The sequence below is a fragment of the Sceloporus undulatus genome, chromosome 3 (genome assembly GCF_019175285.1).
Source record: "Sceloporus undulatus isolate JIND9_A2432 ecotype Alabama chromosome 3, SceUnd_v1.1, whole genome shotgun sequence".
NCBI classification, from domain to species: Eukaryota; Metazoa; Chordata; class Lepidosauria; order Squamata; family Phrynosomatidae; genus Sceloporus; species Sceloporus undulatus.
Window position 1 is genome coordinate 273,852,783 of NC_056524.1, and position 21,720 is coordinate 273,874,502.

At 46.0% G+C, this 21,720-nt stretch overlaps 1 protein-coding gene across 2 annotated transcripts in view; it reads left to right on the top strand.

The window, feature by feature from the left end:
- Positions 1 to 260: 260 nt before the first annotated feature.
- Positions 261 to 21,720, top strand: part of DVL3 (dishevelled segment polarity protein 3) — a 67,442-nt gene continuing 45,982 nt past the window's right edge. Inside the window, exon 1 of one of the 2 annotated variants that reach the window (XM_042458158.1) lies at positions 261 to 566. In XM_042458158.1, the coding sequence (XP_042314092.1) occupies positions 406 to 566 (161 nt within the window). In that variant the 5' untranslated portion in view covers positions 261 to 405. The remainder of the gene's footprint in view (positions 567 to 21,720) is intronic. The other variant, XM_042458157.1, reaches the window with a different exon arrangement.

Genomic DNA, 21,720 nt, shown 5'->3' on the forward strand with positions numbered 1-21,720 from the left:
CCCAGGATTCCTAGCACTGAGCCGGGGCAGTCAAAGCGGTCTCAAACCGGGATAGCTCTGCTGCAGTGTGTTTTGGGCCAGCGATAGCAGCTTTCTCAACCGGCCCCAATGTCCCAATATAGAGGAGAGTACTACTGAGGGACTGGCTCTGAGGCGAAAGCAAGGCGGGCTTCTGGGGCCTAGCCCTGCCTCGGAGGCGGGCCAAGGCAGGGCCTCCAACCGAGGAGGCGCCCGGAGTCTGCGCTCTCGAAGCGGCGGCGCTGCTGCTGCTGCTGCTGCTGCTGCTGCTGCGGAGAGGTTGGGGCCTAGTCTGTCCGCCGAAGCCTCGGCCTCGAGTGAGAGGCGCCGCCGGCCGAGGCGCGCCCAGGCCCGGCCTCCTGGGAAGGCGCTCTCGGCTGGGCAGCCATGGCGGAGACGAAGATCATCTACCACCTGGACGAGCAGGAGACGCCCTACTTGGTGAAGCTGCCTCTCCCGGCCGAGAAGGTGACGCTGGGCGACTTCAAGGCCCTCCTCAACCGCCCCAACTACAAGTTCTACTTCAAGTCCATGGATGACGACTTCGGGTGAGCAGGGAAGGAAGGAAGGAAGGAAGGAAGGAAGGAAGGGACCAGGCGGACCCCGGCCGGGGCTCCGAAGAAGGGAGGCCGAGCGAGGCAGCGGGGCTCGGGATGGTTGCTCGCCCGAGGAGGAGGAGGAGGAGGAGGCCCTGGCCGCCTTCTGGCTCTCCTTCCTCGGACTCTTCTTGGCGGATGGGGCTGCCCTTGGCGTCCCTCGGAGGCCGAGAGAGCTCGACAAGGGCCACGGCGGGGGAGGCAGCCAGACAAAGGCCGGGGCTCGCCCAGCCCACAGGGAAGCCCTTGGGCAAGCAGTCCCCGGGGCTTTGAGGGCCTGGGCCAAGGCACTTGGGGCTGAGAGAGTGTGACTCGCCCAAGGCCCTGGGCAAGGGTCTTTCCCGAGGGGTCTGGTTCTTTTGCCTTGGCCTTCCTCTGAGGCTGAGAGAGTGTGACTCGCCCAGGGCCGCCCAATGGGTTTGCATGGCTGGCCTGGGATTCGAACCCTGGTCCCCAGAGTCCTAGTCCGACACTGCGCTGTCTAAAGAGAAGGCAAGCCAGGTCCAGAGCCCCGTTGGGGGGATGGAGGGTGAGGGGATATGCTGCCGGACATTTCATCCAGGTGACTCTCAAAGCCTCTCAGAGACACACTGCTATTAGACAGTGGAGCCCCCAAAGTGACCCCAGAAACCTCCTTGCCTCAGTGTCAGCATTGTCCTTTAACTCCTGTGTGAAAATGCACACAAACAGTCAGGCCTCCTGGGATCTTGTGAGTTCTTGGCGTCATCCTTGACATCCTTGGTTGCGTGTCCTAAGTTTTGCCCTCAACGTATCCATGGCTCAGATCAAAATCCCTAATTTTGGGCCCAAAACCTGGCTGAGCAGATGCAGTCAATCTTAATAAGTCGTGACAGAAACATCTGGCCAAATGAGAACATGATTCCTTCCTGGTGCAGCATCATGCACACAGCCTGAGTGCATTCACATGCACAGGACATGGTTTCATGTGGCTACCCTGAAAATGTTTCATGAGGCAGCATTTGGTTTGGCCCCTTTGGGGGCATCTGCAGGGCGGACATAAGGCAGTTTGGACGCTGCTTGAAGTGCGCTGCAGCTCCTTCCTGTGCAGTCCTGGGATTTGTAGTTTTGTAAGATGTTTAGCCTTCTCTGCCAAAAAGCACTGGTGCTGAAGGTGCTGCTGGGCCACTTAAAGCGGTGTCAAACTGCTTTATTTCTACAGTGTAGATGCACCCAAAGTTTATTAAATATGGAAGAAGCCCTGAGGGTTCTTGCTAAGTAGGAAGAGCCTTCAAAGGTTCTTCAGAGGCCGCTGGCCAACCTGCCCTCCCTGCAAGGAAGACCTTTCTGGTCCCCTTCCCCTTTTGGTTCAAAACACACTGCAGAAATAATCCGGTTTCACACCGCTTTAACTGCCCTGGCTCAATGCTAGGGAATCCTGGGAATTGTATTTTTGTGAGGCATTTAGCCTTCTCTGTCTGACAGCTTTGGTGCCACAGTAAACTACAACTCCCAGGATTTCCTAGCACTGAGCCAGGGCAGTTAAAGCGCTCTCAAACCGGATAATTTCTGCAGTGTGTTTTGGACCTTTGATGGTGACGTTTCCGTTGCAGTTGAACGGTTTTTCCAAAAGTGAGGGGACTCTTCCCTCTCTTTCAAAGCTTCCTTTGGAGGGAAAGCGGGTCCTTTGGGCTGAAAGAGTCCTTCCTTTCTGTGCAAAAGATCCTATGTCTTGGTTGGCCTTCCATTTGTTGGGTTGCAGCCCCCATTGGCTGTGCTGGCTGGGGATGATGGGGTTTGGCATCTTAAGAGCTCCACCTCACTACAGTGACAGAACTTCAGAGGCACTTGTTTTTAGCATAGCATCTTAAGAGATGTGTCCCCTCAGGAGCCATTGCAAGGACTGAGGTTTTTTTCTTGTGCGATGCGGCAGCTGAAAAGGCCAATGCAATTTTAGGCTGCATCAATAGAAGTATATACTGTAGTGTCTGGATCAAAGGAAGTCATAGTGCCGCTCTATTCTGCTTTGGTCAGGCCCCACCTGGAATATTGTGTCCAGTTCTGGGCCCACAATTCAAAAAGGACATTGAGAAACTGGAGCCATGTGTCCAAAGGAGGGCAACTAAAATGGTGAAGGGTCTGGAAACCTTGAAGCCCTATGAGGAAGGACTTAGGGATCTGGGGATGTTTAGCCTGGAGAAGAGAAGGTTAAGAGGGGATATGACTGCCTTGTTTAAATACTTGAAGGGATGTCACATTGAGGAGGGAGCGAGCTTGTTTTCTGCTGCTCCAGTGACTACGACACAATGGAGCAATGGATGCAAGCTGCAGGAAAAGAGATTCCAGCCCAACATTAGGAGGACCTTCCTGACAGAAAGAGCTATTCGACAGTGGAAGACACTCCTTCCTCAAGCTTAGTGGAGTCTCCTTTGGAGGTCTTTAAACAGAGGCTGGATGGCCATCTGTCAATGGCGATGCTTTAATAAATAATAAATAAATATAAACAAAACTTTTATTTCTATACCGCTTTTCCTGGAGATCAAGGCGGTTTACAGTCATTAAAAACTCTTATGATCCGTGTCATAGTACAATATATTATACATTCCAAGAGTACAATCAAATTTAAAAACATATATAACAAGAGTCGGGCATCAGATAAAAGAATTAATCCATTAGGGACTACAGTCCGTCCTCGCCTTACGCAGGGGATCCGTTCCGGATCCCTCCGCGTAAGGCGAATTCCGCCTATGCTCGAGCCCCATTGGAAACAATGGGGCTCGGGTGCGGCGGCACAGGCGGGCGCAACGGGCGCGTGCACCATTCAATTGAATGGGACGTGCCGCCCCTTCCGCCCCGTGCGCGCCCCACGGCTTGAGCGCGTATGCTCAAGGCTGCGTATGGCACGCCTGCGTATGGCGCGGGCACACTGTAGTTTCTTTACAGCAAGTTGGGAGGGTATGCTACCCGGAAGAGATAGGTTTTAATGCCTTTTTAAAGGCTTCCAATGTCGAACTGAGTCGAATCTCTTCCAGGAGTGAATTCCAATGGGTTGCAGCTATTGCTGAATAAGCTCTTTGCTGCCAATCTTACCTTTGGCCATTCAAGAACAAATTTCCCTGTTGTTCTGAGGGTGTGGGGTGGATTATGTCGGGAGAGACGCTCCCTCAAGTAACTCGGGCCCAAGCCATGAAGGGCTTTATAGGTCACGACCAACACTTTGTCTTGAGCCCAGAAGCTAATTGGCAGCCAGTATAGAGATTTTAGTACTGGCATTATATGGTCTTGCCTTGAGGATCCGGCGACCAATCTGGCTGCAGCATTTTGGGCTAGCTGAAGCTTCCGAACTTGGTACAAAGGTAGCCCCATGTAGAGTGCATTACAGCAATCCAAATGAGAGGTTACCAGTGCATGTACTATCGTTTCAAGGTCCTTTTGGTCCAGACACCTTGTCCAGGAATGGTAGTAAGGAGACCGGCCTGTAATTACTCCTCAACAGGGGATCTAGGGAGGATTTCTTCAATAGAGGTTTTACTATAGCCTATTTTAATGCTGGTGGAAATCCACCCTCCCTAAGAGATGTATTTACTATACAATGTAATGTAGTTTTTACAACATCTCCTCCCTGTACAGTCAACCAAGAAGGGCAGGGGTCGAGGGGACATGTCGTCCTTTTCATGCGGCCAAGAAGCTTGTTCACGCCCTCGGTACTCACAAACTCAAAACGATCCAGAATAATCTTGTTTCCAGAGTCACTGGAGGCCTCTACTATAGGTTCTGTGAAAAGACCAGCGTCAAGATCAGCCCTGATCTGAGAGATTTTATCGGCAAAAAAGTCATTAAAAGCGTCACAGCAGGCTGTTGTTGGTTCCAATAAAGGGTTCCGGGTGGCCGGGGGTTGAGTTAATTCCCTAACCACCCTGAACAGCTCTGCTGGGCAAGACTCTGCCAATGCAATCCGAGCAGCACAGAACGAGTTCTAAGCTGCATCAATTGCCACTCCGTAGGAACGTAACATGTTCTCATGGAGTGTCTTGTCAGATAAGCTTTGACTGAGAGTTCCTGCATGGCAGACTAGGGTTGGACTGGATGGCCCTTGCGGTCTCTTCCAGCTCTATGATTCTATGATTCCTAGCATGTTAGGGTCCAGTACCATATATATATTATTATTATAAGTAGTAGTAGTATTTAAATGTTTTTTGTGGGTTTTTCAGGCTATGTGGCCATGTTCTTGAAGGGTTTATTGCTGATGTTTCGCCAGCATCTCTGGCTGGCATTGTCAGAGAAAGATGACACAAAGATGCCAGCCACAGATGTTGGCGAAACATCAGGAATAAACTCTTCCAGAGCATGGCCACATAGCCTGAAGAACTCACCAAAACCCCCCAAAAAACTAAGGATGCCAGTCATGAAAGCCTTCGACTTCACATTATTATTAATGTTTATTTATATAGCACCATAAATTTTCATGGCATCATCAAAACAACATATAACCTGCCAACAGCATACAATCTAAAAGTCATATAATATAAACTATGCAAAGTTAAGCAAGTTATGCAGTTGAAATACAAAACTGTAAAAACAACTGATACATATAATCGAATATACAATTATTTTTATGCATTTTAAAAAGTTATTTTATTAATAATTAAAACAGTGGTTTACAAAACAAGAATGTACAATAGTTGTGATCATTTGTACAATCCATTTGCATCTATTCCCCCAAACTCCTTTATTCTTCTAGACTCCTTTTCATCAATTTTCCTTCAAACAAAATTATAAACACTCCTCCTAAATTTGCCCACTATTCACCTTTACATACTCCTGCTTATTTATTCCCATTTCCCCCCAATATTTCACTACTAGAGACCATTCCTCCTCCCTTTCTTCAGTATCTTTATTGTTCAAGTAACTAGTTAGTTTATCCTTTTCTATTCCATCATTAACTTTTAATATCCACTCATCTGTCTTTGGTACTTCCTGATTTCTAAAATCAAATATAAAATTACAAAGGAATATTAAAATACAGTTCCAAATGCTTTAGAGAACAAGAACGCCTTAAATTCAGATTTAAAACTAGCAAGAGAAGAGAGAGTCCACCGGTGTTCAGGGAGGCAGCTCCAGGAGTATGGTGCAGCAAGTGAAAAAGGACTAACTGGACCCAAGGAAGAAGAAACGCTCGGCTGGGTAAGGAGCCCTGAGCTCCTGGACCCCAAATCTGGAACAAGATGGCGAGATGAAATAAGGACTGACAAATAAGGGGGAGTTATTGTACAGTGGGCCCTTGTTATCTGCTGGGTGGATAACAAAATCCGTGGATGCTCAAGTCCCATTAAATATAGTGGCAGAGCAAAATGGTGTCCCTTATATAAAATGGAAAATCAAGGTTTGCTACTTGGAATTTATACTTTTTAAACAAAAAAATATTTTCAAGGCATGGATGCTTGGATCTGTGGATAAAAGAAAATCCATGGATAAAGAGGGCCAGCTGTAAAATGCTTTCAGCCCTGTTGCAACTCTTTGGTCAGTTGTGATCTTCTCACTCTCGTCATTTGCTGAGAAGATCACAACAGACAGAAGAGCTGCAACAGGGCTGAAAGCATTTTACAGTAGGCCTTCTTTATCCGTGGATTTTTGAAAGAGTTCCTCTTGGGGCTACAGCTCCCAGAATCCCCCAACCATTGTGGTCAGTGGCCATCCCAGCTGTGGATTTCTGCAAGTCCTAATCCCAAAAGGAACCTTTTCCCAGTCTTGGCAGCAGTTATTATTTTAAAGGTATACAACCCATATCTAATGGACCCTCTCCTCTTCTGGGTGTGTGTTTGTACATCCTTACCACACTCCTGTTATTCTCAAGGCCCAGTAATTTTCCAGGCCACAATTGTGCATCTTGAGACACAAAGGCATTCCTCATGAAGGAATCAGCAGCCCCTCCGTCTTCTTTCCGTGACATGCTCATGTTTTCCCCTACCTCCCCTTCTTAGGATCTTTTTTCATTTTATTTTTTCCTGGTTTGGGGGGAGAGAGAGCAAAAACATAACTGTCTTCTTGCTTTCTTTTAGGCACTACTTCTGTGGCAGAAATGTTTCTGTTCCCACGAATCACGCACCCCGTTGCTTTCTAGGACATATGAGTCTTGATAGGGCTAGTTTATAGGAAGTAGGCACAAAGCCGGTAAGTGTTTTTGTAGTGATTCCCAAACTTTGCTCCTCCAGATGTTTAAGACTTCACCTCCCAGAATTCCTGACAGTTGGCCAAGCTGGCTGGGGCTTCTGGGAGCTGGAGTCCAAAACAGCCAGAGGATCAAATTTGGGGATCACTGCATGTAGCCCAACAGAAGCAGCCATCTTGTGACTGCTTCGCATCCCCTACCCCAGGCCATGTCTTCCTTTGAGTTCTTGTTGCAAAAGCTGATCTTCAAGTTCAGGAAAACTACGTGTAAATGAACCAGTATTTGTGATATTTTATCACTTTGTAGTGGAACTGTCTATAGTCACCTGCACTTTAAAACAAGACCTTGTGAGAAGAAGGTGTCATTCTTCCTCTGATCTACTTTTCCATGGCTAGAAGCATTTCATGTTTATTCAATGTATTCTGAAGTATACCCGGAGTAGTCATGTTGGCCTTATAGCAACATATAGTATCATCCAAAATTCACAAGATGGTGATACCTTTATTGGGAGAACCAAAATGTACATTACAGACATTGCAAGATTTCAAAGTTTCACTGGCTTCATCAGGGAAAGGTATTAAAAATGATACAGGTGTGTGTGTGTGTGTGTGTGTGTGTGTGTGTGTGAAAGGGGATTATGATATGAGTCATAGCCCTGCATTTGGGCAGCATGTTGCAGTTGTAGTCTTTAGTTCAGATGTATTCTGAAATGACAAGGCTTTTGGAGGGAAATCTGTCATGGTGCAGAGACTGGTTTCACTCCAAGAAAACATACTCAGAAGCCTCTAAACCCCCCCAAGGAAGTTGTCTTAGAGGTGGGCATGCAGTAGAGGTACTGTTTATAAACTAACATTTTGGGATGTTTGAAATCTTACTTTGAGACACAATTGGAACAATTTCATTGCTGTCCTGATTGAATATGTGGAGCTATAAACGAAGGATACTACAAAAAAGACAAGCTATTTGTTGCGTATTCTGCTCCTGAACATCAGAGAGGCAGAGCGGGTAGTGACTAAAATGACAGATGCGGACTAACAAGAATTCAAATCCTTGCTTGGTTACTCTTTTCTACCTTAATCTAAACTAGTTTGGAAGATCACTGTGAGGATAAAATTAGAAAACCTCACTATTTGCCACTCCAACCTCTTTGCAGAAAGAGTGGAATGAAAGGGTAGTACATAAATCTGCATTTAAATGAAATAGTTTAATCAAAGATGGGGATCCAGATGTTCTTGGACTGAAACACCCAGGAGCACAAGCCAGCACAGCCAATGGTGAGGAATGCTAGGAACTGCAGTTCACCAACATCTGGAAGACTGCACAATTCCCATTCCAATAAACAGGGCATAAAGTTGCCCACTTCATAGTTTGTGTGCTAGATTGTGAATGGGAAAATTGGATGTTGGTCAAATCTGGGCATTGGTAAACCTTTTAGTGGGGAGGGTTTAAACCTCAAACCTAAGTGTCCTTGGTAAAATTACACCAGTGATAATGCCTTATGTTATGGGTTAGAACAAAAGCTTTTGGATCTTTCAGTGGCCAAAAATGATCACAAAAAGCCTGGGGTCTGTTCACTTTTCAAGCTATAATGGTCTGCAAATCAAATTAAATATATAATTTTTCATTGTTGTTTCCCTTCAAGTCGTTTCCAGCTTATGGAAACCCTATCATGGGGTTTTCTTGGCATGGTTTGTTCAGAGGAGGGGTTGCCTATGCCTTCCTCCGAGGCTGAGAGAATGTGACTCTCCCAAACCCTGTGGGTTTCCATGGTTGATTGAGCCCTGTTCTCCAGAGGTGTAGTCCAATGTTCAAACCACTATGACGCCCATATATTTCTTGTTAAAGGTGATGTTAGTTACTTGCACATGGAAGGCCTGGTTCTTAAGGATACGTTATGGGAGAATTGTGTCAGAAAACAAATAAAGTCCTTCTCTGGTGAGATTTGCTTCAAGCTTTTGGTGAAATTTACACTTCAATACTTACACTTTCCTTAAGTGTTAAGGAAAATCCATAAGCAAAAATGTAAAATAAGATGACTTTAAAAGGTGCTGTACAGTAATGGGTAGTAGTAAAGTTTGGAAAGCCATCTGGATTAGTATTTTCGTAATGGATTTCACAAAGAGGAGTGGATTTATTCTTGCAGGTCACAGAACAGAAGAAGCAGGAGAATTCTTAGATCTGAAGAGTAAACCAGGATGCAAAGTGAATGAAAGCAACTGTGGAAGACATTCATCCCACACCGGAATCTGTTTGCAAAGCAAAGCAAATTTTAGAAGATGTCAGTTTAATAATGGCCAGCCAATGAGTAATAATGGGCAATTATGCTTTGTGGCCCAGACTGCCCAGGCCTAGGCTCCTCTGTCTATTCAGAGCAGGAGCCATCTTCCTCTGCATGACAATAAAGACTGTTATTTTCAGTCTTGGAGGAAGGGAGAAGCGCACATTTCCAGAAGAGCTATCTGATGGCTCTACTTGAGATTAACATGAAAACAGAAGCTAGCTTGGCAGCAGGTTGAGAAAGAAACAGGAGAAGAAATATAGATTTGCAAATGTATTGGTCTCCATTGCTCCCCAGTTTTTTTCTTACCCTTTTGTTGTGTGTGTGTGTGTGTGTGTGTAAAACAATACTTTGAGTCAGGTCATCTGTGTGATTGACTTCCAGATGATTTTTTTATGTATGTGTGTCCTCCCTTTGTCCTGGTATAGGGACTCAGAGAGCCAGGATGGTGTAGTGGTTTGAGGAATGGACTCTGGGTGACCAGGGTTCAAATCTCTGCTCAGTCAGAGAAACTCACTGGGTGATCTTGGTCAAGTCACACACTCTCAGCCTAAGAGGAAAACAGTGCCAAACCTCCTCTGAATAAGTCCTCTTGCCAAGGAAACCCTAGCATAGCTTTGCCATATGCCAGCAACTTGAATGGCATGTAACAACAGCAACAAAGAAGATCAAAGGTCCAAAACACACAACAGAAATAATCCAGTTTGAGGCTGCTTTATCTGCCCTGGCTGAGTGCTAGCGAATCCTGGGAATTGTAGTTTATTGTGGCACCAGAGCTCTCTCACAGAGAAGGCTGAATGTCTCACGAAACTACAGAATTCCCTAACATTGCAACAGAGCAGTTAAAGCAGTCTTACACTGGATTATTTCTGCAGTGTGTTTTGGACCTTAGACTTCAATGTTGAGGGACCACTGTAGTTGTAAGCATAAAACCCCTGCACCAGAGAGATGCCTCCCTTCATGCACAGCAAATCGTGGCAGCTTTTGTATTACTTTTCTTAGCTGTTGTTTGAATGATTGTTAGAATCTAGTGGCATTAATAGTGGGGTTTATAGTAGTGCTTCCCAAAATACACATTTGCTTTCCGCTTACCAAAAGAAAATGACTACAATATCAGACCTATTTGACATAGGACCTGCAAAATTACGACCAGAATTTTCAGTGAAACATGAGATTGCTGGACTAGCAATGCTGCTTGACTAGATGTCTGAGCGTATTTACAGGTTTATCCTGTGATAGGTTTGTGTTAGGGTCGCCATAACGTGCCACAACAAACAACAACACACTCACTCCCTTAAGCTGCTGAGGACCATTGGGCAGGCCTGGTCATTATTACCCAGAAAGCTGGGATTTAGTTAAGGTGATAACAGCCCTAGATCTTTACTCAGCCACTTCTGTTCCTGCTGTTCTTTCCTTGGTTCTTCTTCTTCCTCTGAATCAGCCCTCTTTCCTTAAATCATCCTGAACTCCCAGTCCAGTCTGGGGACAAATCATTGCAATAATAGACGGACACTTAAAAACCCCTCAGAAGTTTGATGTTAGGTTCCTTTTGGCCACACATTTTCTTGATAAATTCCAGAACTGCTGGCAAGAAATGGGTAGCGAGTACAAAGCTGATAGACACCAGTGTGGATTTCTCAGGATGATGATGCTGGGTTGAAGACTTTCAGGGTCCAAATGTGGTCCTGACTAGGTTTTGCTTTCCTTGCCTATTTAGCCTTCTGACCTATAGCAGTGTGGTTCATGGCTGGAAAATAGATTTGATGAAAAGTAAACAATTGCTAAGAAAGTCTGAAGACTCAACAAATGCAAATGAAATCTCTCCTAGCAGACAATGAGCACTATCAAGCAGACATTAATCCTCTTGTGCGGACCCTCCACGCTGAGGCCTGCCATTAGCAACAAACAATGCACATGCAAATCACTCCTGTCTTTCCAGGTCACATAATATATATAGCCAAGTCCTTTCCAGGCAAGCATTCTCTGAAGATGCCAGCCATAGATGCTGGCCAAACGTCAGGAAGAAACTCTGCTAGAACATGGCCACAGAGCCCGAAAATCCCACAAAAAACAATTGCTAAGAAAATTGCTTCCAGAGGGTTTTCTCGGGTTTTTTCCCCTTCGGCTTCAACATAAGCAAGCCAGCAATGTATGTCTTGCACAGCAAAGCCTGCTATAGAATTGATGTGGTGTGAGTCTCTTGGAAATGTGAGAGGGCTGTGGATCCAGTGAACAAGTGAAGGTGCCTGACATGCTAAGGCAGAGGTTCCTGAACATTTTTTTTGGGCTACAGCCCCCTTTCCTCTTAGGAGATAACCCTAGTGCCCCCGACACCAATTTCTTGATATTAGGTCTACATACATTCAAAACAGCATCTTAGTTGCTGCTCCCTTTGCACCTGGTCACCTTGGGAGCAGCAACCAAGCAGCTGGCCGAGCAGTGACCAAGAAACCTTGTAGCAAAGGCTGGTGTAGATGAGAGGATTCTCCGCCATTGACCGGCTGCTCAGTTGCTGCTCCCAAGGTGACCGGTGCAAAGGGAGAAATTTCTCCCTGGTGATGTTATGGCCAGTCAAGAGCCAGACTTAGAGGATGAGGTGGAGGATGTGATTATTCCAGTGCAAGGGGACATTGAGGCTCCACCAGGTGCTAATCCTGCTCTGCCAGATCCCAGTTGCGATCTCCCAGCCCCAGAGGAGGAGGCTCAGCCAGGTCCTAGCACTGGTGGGATTCCTCTTGAGGCTCAGCAGCCTAGTGGCGACTCTGGGGAAGAGCCAAGCCTGGAGGTGCCTTCCTTTAAGCAACGCAGGGCTGAGAGTGCTTGCGTGCGTCGGTCCAGGAGAATTGCTGAGAGACAATTGGCAAACAAGCCTCAGCTGGCACCGAGAAGAGAGTCTCCTACTTAACCACCTGGGAGACACTGACTCGGTGCCAGAGTTTATTGCAGTATCCTTCTGGGCGATTACTGTCAGCACTGGCTCCTTGCTCCCTGGAATCCTTGTTTGCCTTGGACCCTTGACTTCGGAACGGACTGGACTCTTGTTACCTTCTGGCTGCCCTGACCTTGGACTGAACTGACTTCTGTGGACTCTGGAATCCTGACCTTGGCTTTGTTACTGGTGTGCTTCTTGTGGACTAACCGAAAGGTCTGTAGCCTGCCTTTTAGCTCCTTTCTTGTTAAACAATCCTCATCAGCGTTTGTTTGGACTTGTGCTGGCCGTAGTCCAGGACAGGTGAGGAAGGCCTCTCCATCTGATGGATACAAGAGAGGCCAAAGTAAACAGTGCTGTCTTTTGAAGAAACCTGGTGGTTTGACAATTCAGGGAATTGTAATCCAACAGCATCTTTCCCCAAGCTTTTGTGGAGAAATGATATGACTCTTCTTTGCCCCAGAGCAGTTGCCAGAGCCATAGCACTTTTGCTATGGGCCTTCCATTGTTTCTGCCTCAGTTTTTGTTGGTCCATTTCCATCTCAATGGCTGCATCAGAACAATCATAGAGCAGAAAGAGAGACCATAGGGACTGAAGCTGGGGCTTACTAAGAGGAAGCAAGGTAACCTGTAGCTCCAAATGCTAAGCTTATGCAGGTAACAGAACAAGGAACTTCAGCTGGGTAACCTTAGGCCTAAATATCCCCTTATGCTCTGTGGGCAGTTTTGGGCTTGACCTATTCTTTGAGGAGGAAAAGGTCTCCAGCCCTGTGTTGGTTTGCTGTCTCTTAGCATCTGTGCTTGTGAGGATAAAATGAGGCAAAGCATGGCATCCTGATCTCCTTGTAGGAAATGAGGGGTTAAAGCATGCAGTAAAATAACCAGAACTTTAAATTTTTGTGTCTCAACAATGTTATTTTTGTGAATATTTATTACCAGCCTTTTGCACCTGGCAGGCATTGTAAAGTCTCAGGTGTCTAGGCCTCTCTTAAATGCCAGGAGCCTGGCCTTCTGCCTCTTTGTGTTCAGTAGAGTATGGCTTTCTGTTTGCTGGTCCTCTGATTCCATCAGCGCAAACCTCCAGTTTCAGCAAAGATCTTCAAGAACCTTTTGTCATGGCCATTCTTGCCTTAGATTGGCTGTGGCTGGCCCTTGCCTTGCTTCCCATATTGGGATTGAAGCTTGCCTTTCCTGCAAAGTGAAGATTGTACTCTAGGGCTGTTATTGTTGTTGTTGTTGTTGCCCAGAATCACTCAGCAGGTTTCATGGCTGAGATGGGAATCGAACCTTGGTCTCTAGAGCTTATGGCGACCCTTCAGAAGGTTTTTTGCCTTTGTCTTCCTCTGAGGCCGAGAGAGTATGACCAGTGGGTTTCCATGATGTGAGTGCGGATTTGAACCCTGATCTCCAGAGTTGTAGTCCAGTGCCTAATCCACTACACCCCACTGGCTCTCACGTGGCTAAATAATTTTTAGACACCTATGGTTATCATTCTGGTGCTTTCTCTCATGTCTGCAGCTGCCGTTTCCAATTTTAATTTCTAAAGGATCCCCTGGTCTCAGCTGTTGAGTGGAAATCAGTGTCCCACCTAGTAATGGTCCATCCCATTGCTTCATTCTCTCCCAGTTTCACTGGGCTGATTCAAGGCTGAGCACTAAAGGACTTTGCAGGGAAGAGAACAAAGGAAGCCCTGCTGGATTTGCCAGTGTGTCAGCCAGACGCTGCTTGTATTTGGCAGCCTCCTCTCGCACACATGTGCAAGGGGTATGTGTGTGTGTTGACCTGGGCAGAACAGTCCATTGATTTATTTTTATTGTATGTCCCTGTTCAAAACCAGTGCCAGGATCTTCTGTCCTCCAAGCAGAGACATTTTCCAAATAGGGAGAGGATCTCTTCCAAACCAGTTACAGTCCTAACACCTGGCTACCATCTTCTCCTGCCTAGAGGCCTGCCAGCCATTTGTATTTCAAAGTGGTATATATACATATATACACACACATATATATGTATGTTGATGACTATTTAGAGGACCTCCTTGCCTGTGTCATGGGTTTGTTTGTTTTTTTGGCAAGTGGTGTGTGCTTCTGGTACTCTGGAATGTGTTTTGTGGAGAACTGAGAGAGAATGTGACAATAGTGTTTTCAGATGGCTGCTATGGTGTGTTTGCTTAACTAATTTTCTCTTGTTGCTCCTCTAGTTCACTAGCAGGGCCCCATTTGTTTCTAGAGCTCCAGGTACTGACTTGCTGGCTCCTCCTGCCTTTTAATATCCTGCTCCTTAAAAGAGTGGAGAATTTTCTCTCCTTGAATCCCTTTGGTGCCTCTCAGGTGTTCTTGGCCTGAAATGGATGGATTGAGTCGAACAATGTGATGGGACCAGGTTTGGCCCATTGTTATTGTTAACTGCCTTTAATTGGATTTCAGCTCATGGTGACCCTCTGGATGAGACATCTCCAAGACCCCCTGTCCTCAGTACCAGCAAAGCCATACCCATGACCTCCCTAATAGAGCCCATCCATCTCACATGCGGCCTTCCTCTCTTTCTGCTTCACCTTTCCTAGCATTATTGTTTTTTCCAGTGAGTCATGCTTCTCATATTGTGGCCGTCATCTTGGCTTCCAGGGATAGTTCAGGCTTGATCTGCTCTAGGACCCATTTGTTTGTCTTCTTGTCCATCCATGAGATCCCCAGCACCCTTCTCCAGCACCACATCTCAAAGGAGTTGATTTTCTTCCTGTCTTGTTTCTTAACTGTCCAGCTCTCACTTTCATACGTGGTAATGGGGAATACAATGGCTTCTATAGGTTTTTGTGGGGTTTTTGGGCTACATGGCCATGTTCTAGAAGAGTTTATTCCTGACGTTTTGCCAGCATCTGTGGCTGGCATCTTCAGAGAATGCTGGCAAAACATCAGGAATAAACTCTACGAGAACGTGGCCACATAGCCTGAAAAACCCACAAAAAAACTATGGCTGCTAGCTATGAAAGCCTTCACAATGGCTTGGTTCTAATTTTTGTGTTTAGTTGTATGTCTTTACATTTTAAGATCTTTTCTAGTTCTTTCACAGTCACTCTCCCCTTTCTCAATCTTCTGATTTCCTGGCTGCAGTCCCTGTTCCTATCAGTGTTTGATCCCAGGTATGAGAATCATAGAGTTGGAAGAGATCCCAAGGGCCATCCAGTCCAACCTCATTCTGCCATGCAGGAACTCACAATCAAAGCACTCCCTGGGACAGATGGCCATCCAGCCTCTGCTTAAAGACCTCCAAAGAAGGAGACTCCATTACATTCTAAGGGAGCATCTTCCACGGTCAAACAGCTCTGACTGTCAGGAAGTTCCTCCTAATATTTGGTGGAATCTCTTTTCCTGTACCTTGCATCTATTGTTCCTTGTCCTATTCTCTGGAGCAGCAGAAAACAAGCTTGCTCCATCCTCAGTACGACACCCTTTCAGATATTTAAACAAGGTTGTCATATCACCTCTTAATATTCTCTTCTCCAGGCTAAACATCCCCAGCTCACTAAATCATTCCTCATAGGGCTTTATGGTTTCCAGGCCCTTCACCATTTTGGTTACCCTCCTTTGGACACGCTCCAGTTTCTCAACATCCCTTTTGAATTGTGGTGCCCAGAACTGGACACAATATTATTCCAGGTGGGGCCTGACCAAGGCAGAATAGAGTGGCACTATTACTTCCCTCCATCTAGACACTATACTTCTATTGATTCTAGGCTGATTGCATTGACCTTTTTAGCTGCCTCATCACACTGTTGATTCATGTTCAGCCTTTGCTGTCTACATGGACTCCTAGATCCCTTTCACAAGTCTCCTTAAGCCAGGTGTCTTCCATCTTATATCTATGCATTTCATTTTTTCACCCTAAGTGCAGTACCTTACATTTCTCTCTTTTGAAATTCATTTTGTTATCTTTGACCCAGCTTTCCCATCTCTTAAGGCTATTTTATAATCTATTCAGGTCATTTTGAATTCAGATCCTGTCCTTTGGGGGTATCAGATTTCAAAGCAACCTAGAATCGCATTGGCTTTTTTAGCTGCCGCATCACATTGAGATCCAACCTGTGGTCTGCTAGGACTCCTAGATCCCTTTCCCATGTAGTAGTCTTGTTAAGCCAGGTGTCCTCCATCCTGTATTTGTGCATTGCATAACTGATCCCTCAATAACAGACATTCAGATTTAATCTTGGGAACACTATGCTTTACTGTGTATTACTGACGCAAGATGTTTTCCTATTCTGAAAAGAATATGTACGTTTTGGTGGTTTTTGAGGGGGCCGCTCGGACCACTTTCTGCACGGTTGGCAGCATCTGACCTGCAAAGGATTGCCAGTAGACAACCCGGTTCCAGCTCAGGCCTTGTTGAATCAGTGAGTCAGCCTCTCCTTGTGGCTACTCAGAGGGGAGGATTCGCTTGGCTTTCTGGTTTAGCCTGCAATCTCCTCTCCTCTCCTTAAAGCTAGTGATGAAGCTGTTGCAGCAACTGTGTGATCTGCTGATGCATCTCCAAGATTATTCCTTAAGACTTTGTTCAGAGCTTGATTAATTGACATTTCAAACATAAGCACCTACTTCAAGACCTAGCAGAGTAAATTTTGGCCATCTGTTTTGTGTCAGGATGCATCAGACAGTTGAGACATCTATTTCTTGATCTCGGTTACTCACTACTAAGGGGGCTTCTTTACCAGCGTCCGTTTGAGGTATATAGTAGAGAAGATTTGTAACTGGATCACACCGAGGCTCATTTGGGAAAGCCTCAGTTCAGAGAGCCTCACAGTGGCATGACACCTGAAATGATGATCTATGCTTTGCGGTTGTTTAGAAAGCCAAAACCAGAAACTGGTTGATGCCCATCTTGGTTAGTAGCAATGTTTCTTGATTGAATTGACAGGTTTCTGCATCAGATACCATGATACCTGAAGACTGGAATGTTGAACAGATAAAGAAGTCAAAGGAGCAGCTCTACAGTATGACACTATATCTTTGAAAAATCAAACCACAGAATCCCTCTTTGATTCCTATTAAAATCAAATATATATAAACACACACACTCCTGAAAATATTCCCAGCTGCTAGGTAATTCCCGACTAAAGCTGGGCTGAACCAGAACCGTTGCGCCTCGTCTATTTGTATCTCCCTGAGCAGCCAGCCATGTGTGTCTTCTGCACAACAGGCCCTGTGATTTGGACCAGTTTCTAAACTCTTCATGGCATAATTCCTCAGTAATTAAGGAAAGAGCTGACAGTGCGCAAAATGAGGCAGCGCATGGGCCTTCCTTTGTGCTTGGGGAACTCATTGGTTTAATGGGGGTGGGGGGATCGGCTGAATGGAGTGTTTGTCCTTGCGTGTCTGTTGACTGACTCATCCCGCTTATGACTTACCTCCAATATTGGCCTTTCCCCTCCTTCCAAGGAGGAAGTCTGGATGCAAGCCCTGGTAGCAAAAGAAGCAGGATTACGGAGCGTCCCGTGGACTCCAAAGAAGAAACAAGAGACATGTTTCACAATGTTCAAAAGATGATCTGTTAGCAGAAAAGCCCAACACATTTTGGCAGATGTCTGCTGAGGAGGGCTGGAGAAAGCAGACCTTCAGTGTTGGGTTGCAGCAGTGTGTCTGCAGTAAACAGTACAATAAAGCTTGACCTGGAAATGAATGGGATTCTGCTAGAGACAATCCTACTGTAGCTGTCTTGTAGCTATAGTTGGGGGAATGTTTTAAATTATTTGCATATATTGAGATTTTTTGCATATGCAGTGGATCCTCCATATTTGCTGGGGTTTGGCGTGAAGGACCCCTGTGAATGTGGAAAAAGCACAAATGAAAAAAACACTGTTCTTTTTACCTAAGAGAACACCTCTCTAGGAATCTTCAGGGCCTTCAGTGCAGTTCCGTGATCAACGTCTTCCAGAAGTTGATCATAATGTTGGAGGACCTACAAATGCCCAGAGAAGTGTTTTCTCTAGGAACTTCTTGGCTCTCCAGCACAACTCTATGGTCAGCATCCAGAAGAGTTGCCCCGGAGGACCTAGAAATTCCTAGAGAGAACATGTATGTAGAGAAAACATGCAGGGGTAGTTATGTTGGCCATTTAACAAATAATATAGACTATGGCGCGTTACAGACCACCCGTTTGGGACGGCCTGTAACTGGCCCTTTCCCCATCAGATCGGGGCCTCAGCTGCCACAGCGGCAGCCTCTGAGGCCCTGATCCGCCGCTTTCCAGGCCGCGGGGAAGCAGCAAAAGGCCGCTTCCCCGCGGCCTGGAAAGGGGTGTCCTTGGGGCTTCATGCCCCAAGGACACCCAACGGCAGCAGGAATGCAGAGAAAGGGGCCACTTGGCCCCTTTCTCATTTGCGTTGCTGGCGCAGCCATGTACAGGCTGCGCCAGTGACACAAATCGTGGAAGGAGCTCCGAAACGGAGCTCCTTCCAGGGCCACAGAAAGGGCGCCCCAGGCGCCCTCGCGTGGTCCCACTGCATCACTTCTGTGCCGCCCCGTTTGGAGGTGGCGTGGTCGTGATGTAGTCATGGCGGCGCCCATGTGTATAGGGCGCCGCCATTTTCTATGTGCTCTGCGCATATTAATGTTAGGGGCGTCAGGAGGTGACGCCCCTTCCTAACCCTAATACGCGCTGTGCGCGTACTTTGTGCACATATGTAACGCGCCAAAGATCCATCAGTGATACCTTTATTAGCCAACTGGAATGCACAATATACTTTGTTGCAAGCTTTCAAAGCTGCATGGGCTTCTTCATCAGGCAAAATGTTACAAACCAAACAGGAGAAGAAGAAGAAACACTATTGGAGATGTTAGTCAGATGCCCGCATGCTGTTTCAGTCCTTAATAAAGATGTTGTGCTGGGGAGGATATCTATGTAGAGAGATCTTGTAGTACCTTTGAGACTAACTAAAAAAAAGTTGGCAGCAAGAGCTTTCGTAGACTTCAGTCTTCTCCCTCAGATGCTTTTGGTGGAGTGGAAGCCAGCGGCAAGCAGATACATGCCTTAGCTATGTGAGAAGGTAGAGAGAATGTATTAATCAAACCTGCAAATAATCAAATCTGCAGAAGTCAAAGCCACAAATGTAGAGGGCCCTCTGTAATGGAATTTTCATATGATGCCTATTGTGCCTTCATAAGCAAGAAAGTATGCACCAGCTTTGTGACAGTGGTCATTTTTAATTTAAACCCTAGCAGAGGATCAGTGTGTCGCCCTTATATTAAGGGAGAACATTTGCTCAGCTGAAGCCAGGTGTATGATGGGGCTGCAGCACCTTGTGGAAATTTCCATTGACAGCTAGCAAGCAACAATCAATTTGGCAACTACAAAAAGCCTGACTCGAGGCCTTAAAGCTATTTGCCAGTTGTCCTGAGGCACTCTTCCCAATCTATGGGCCCTAATTGTGCACCGTAGGCAGAGATTAGCTTCTGAAGTTAAATCTGTGCAACACCAGTGGATTGAACCTAGTTTGTCTGCCACTTCCATTCCTGCTGTGTTCCCCAGTGAAGCCTGAACGCCATGTGCGTGTGGGGCCTATATTGGAGTGGCAAGGCCCCAGGCAAGGTGCCATATTCCAAGGTGTGCACATTTGGCAAAATAGCATTGTCTCATAGCTGGCCAGTTTTTGCACACAAGTGGCCATTACTATTTTGAGGCTTCTACAAATTGGTTTCACGTTGTTGATCTGGCACTATCCTGTTCTCTGAGTTCAGGAGCATCCAGACTGGCTCAGCTTTTATTGACTTTGGAAGGAATGCTCAGTCGTTGAAAACTGAAAGGGGTTCTGAAAACTTTTACAAGGAGGAAAGAATCCAAGCTGAAGCTACACACTCTTTGCTTTCATCAATGTGCTTAAAAAAAAAAGTAAGTCAGGGTTAGATTTGGATATAGCATTTAACTGTTCCAATATTCTGGAGAGGAAGAACTCCCTGTTTCTTGAGCCAGCGTGGTATAGTGGTTTGAGAGTTGGACTGTGCCCTGGAAGACTAGGGTTCAAATCCCTGCTTGGACATGGAAATCCACTAGGTCTCGGCAAGTCATGGGGCCTTTTCACACTACACCGTTACAGCACTTTGATTCCACTTTAGCTGCCATGGCTGCATCCTATGGAAACCTAGGGTTTGTACTTTGGTGGGGCACTAGAGCTCTTTGGCTGAGGGTTTTGAATGTCTCTTCCTAAACTACAAACTCCAGATGCAATTAAAGTGGAATCATAGCACTATAATTGTGTGGCATGAACAATCCCACACTCCCTCAGCCTCAGAGTCAGACATTGGCAAACTGTCTCCAAACCAATTTTGCCAAAACCCTGCGACACATTCACTCTAGGGTTGCCATAAATCTGAAATGATTTCAAGGTACACAGTAATGAATACAGTGGTGCCTCGGGATACGAAATGATCGGGTTACGAAATTTCCGGGATACGAAAAAGTTGGATTGGCAAAAACTGTTTCGGGTTACGAAATATTTTTCGGGTTACGAAATTCATTTCGGCGCGAAATTCAAATGCTGCAAAGTGCAGCTATAGGCTTTCCAGTGCTAACGGAAAGCCTTTTCGGGTTACGAAATTTTCGGGTTACGAAAGGAATGGCGGAACAAATTAATTTCGTAACCCGAGGCGCCACTGTACAGAATAAAGGTTGGAACTTTGTGGGGTGTGAGTGGAAGGAGACCTTTGAGGTCCAAAACACACTGCAGTAATAATCTGGTTTGAGACCGTTTTAACTGCCCTGGCTAAGGAATTCTGGGAACTGCATTTTTGTGAGACTGGTGCCACAATAAACTACAATTGCCAGAATTCCCTAGCACTGAGCCAGGGTAGTTAAAGCAGTCTCAAACTGGATTATTTCTGCAGTGTGTTTTGGACCTGGAGCAGTATGTAGAGCACTCTAAGCAGGGAACGTCATCCTTTGCTGTTGCCATGTAGGAAGAAGCTTGTGAATTAGGGTGATCTGGATATAAATACTAGGGGTCCCACAGGAGCCCTGGTGGCGCAGTGGTTAAATGCCTGTCCTGCAGCCACTCACTCCAAACCATAAGGTTGCAAGTTCAATACCAGCAAAAGGGCTCAAGCTTGACTCAGGCTTGCATCCTTCTCTGTCGGAGTACCCAGATTGTTGGGGGCAAGTAGCTTACAGTTGTAAACCATTTAGAGAGTGCTTAAGTGCACTGATTAAGCACTATAGAAATGTACTTCTTATTGCTATTGCTACATTGTTCTGGTCTGAGCATCAGAGAAGCGCCTTCTCATACTCCAATGAAGCCCCATTCAGCAGTGGATAGGTAATTTGCATTAGGTTAGCTCTGATGAGATTACGAATTAAATTTGTGTCCTACCTTTTGATTGAAGCCTGGCTTGAAAACCAGAGCAAACTCAACACCTTTGCTTTGAAATCTCAGTGCAAACTATAGACATTGTGGTTACTTTTCTAGTTTTGAAGAGCTGCTGTGGTCACCACAGGTTTAGGAGAAACTTGATGAGCTGCAACAATGTAGGGGAAAAAACACAGAGTATAGTGGTGAGGAAGCCCAGCGTGCCTCATTTGGGAACTCCTGTGGTCTGGTTTAATTTGGTTTTGTTGCTTGAAACAGCACACCTTCACCTTTATTCCTGGTGAGGCCTGACCAAAGCAGAATACAGTGGCACTATTATGTCCCTTGATCTAGTTACTATACTTCTTTGATGCAGCCTAAAATCACTTTAGCCTTTTTAGCTGCTGCATCGCATTGTTGACTCATGTTCAACTTGTGGTCTACAAC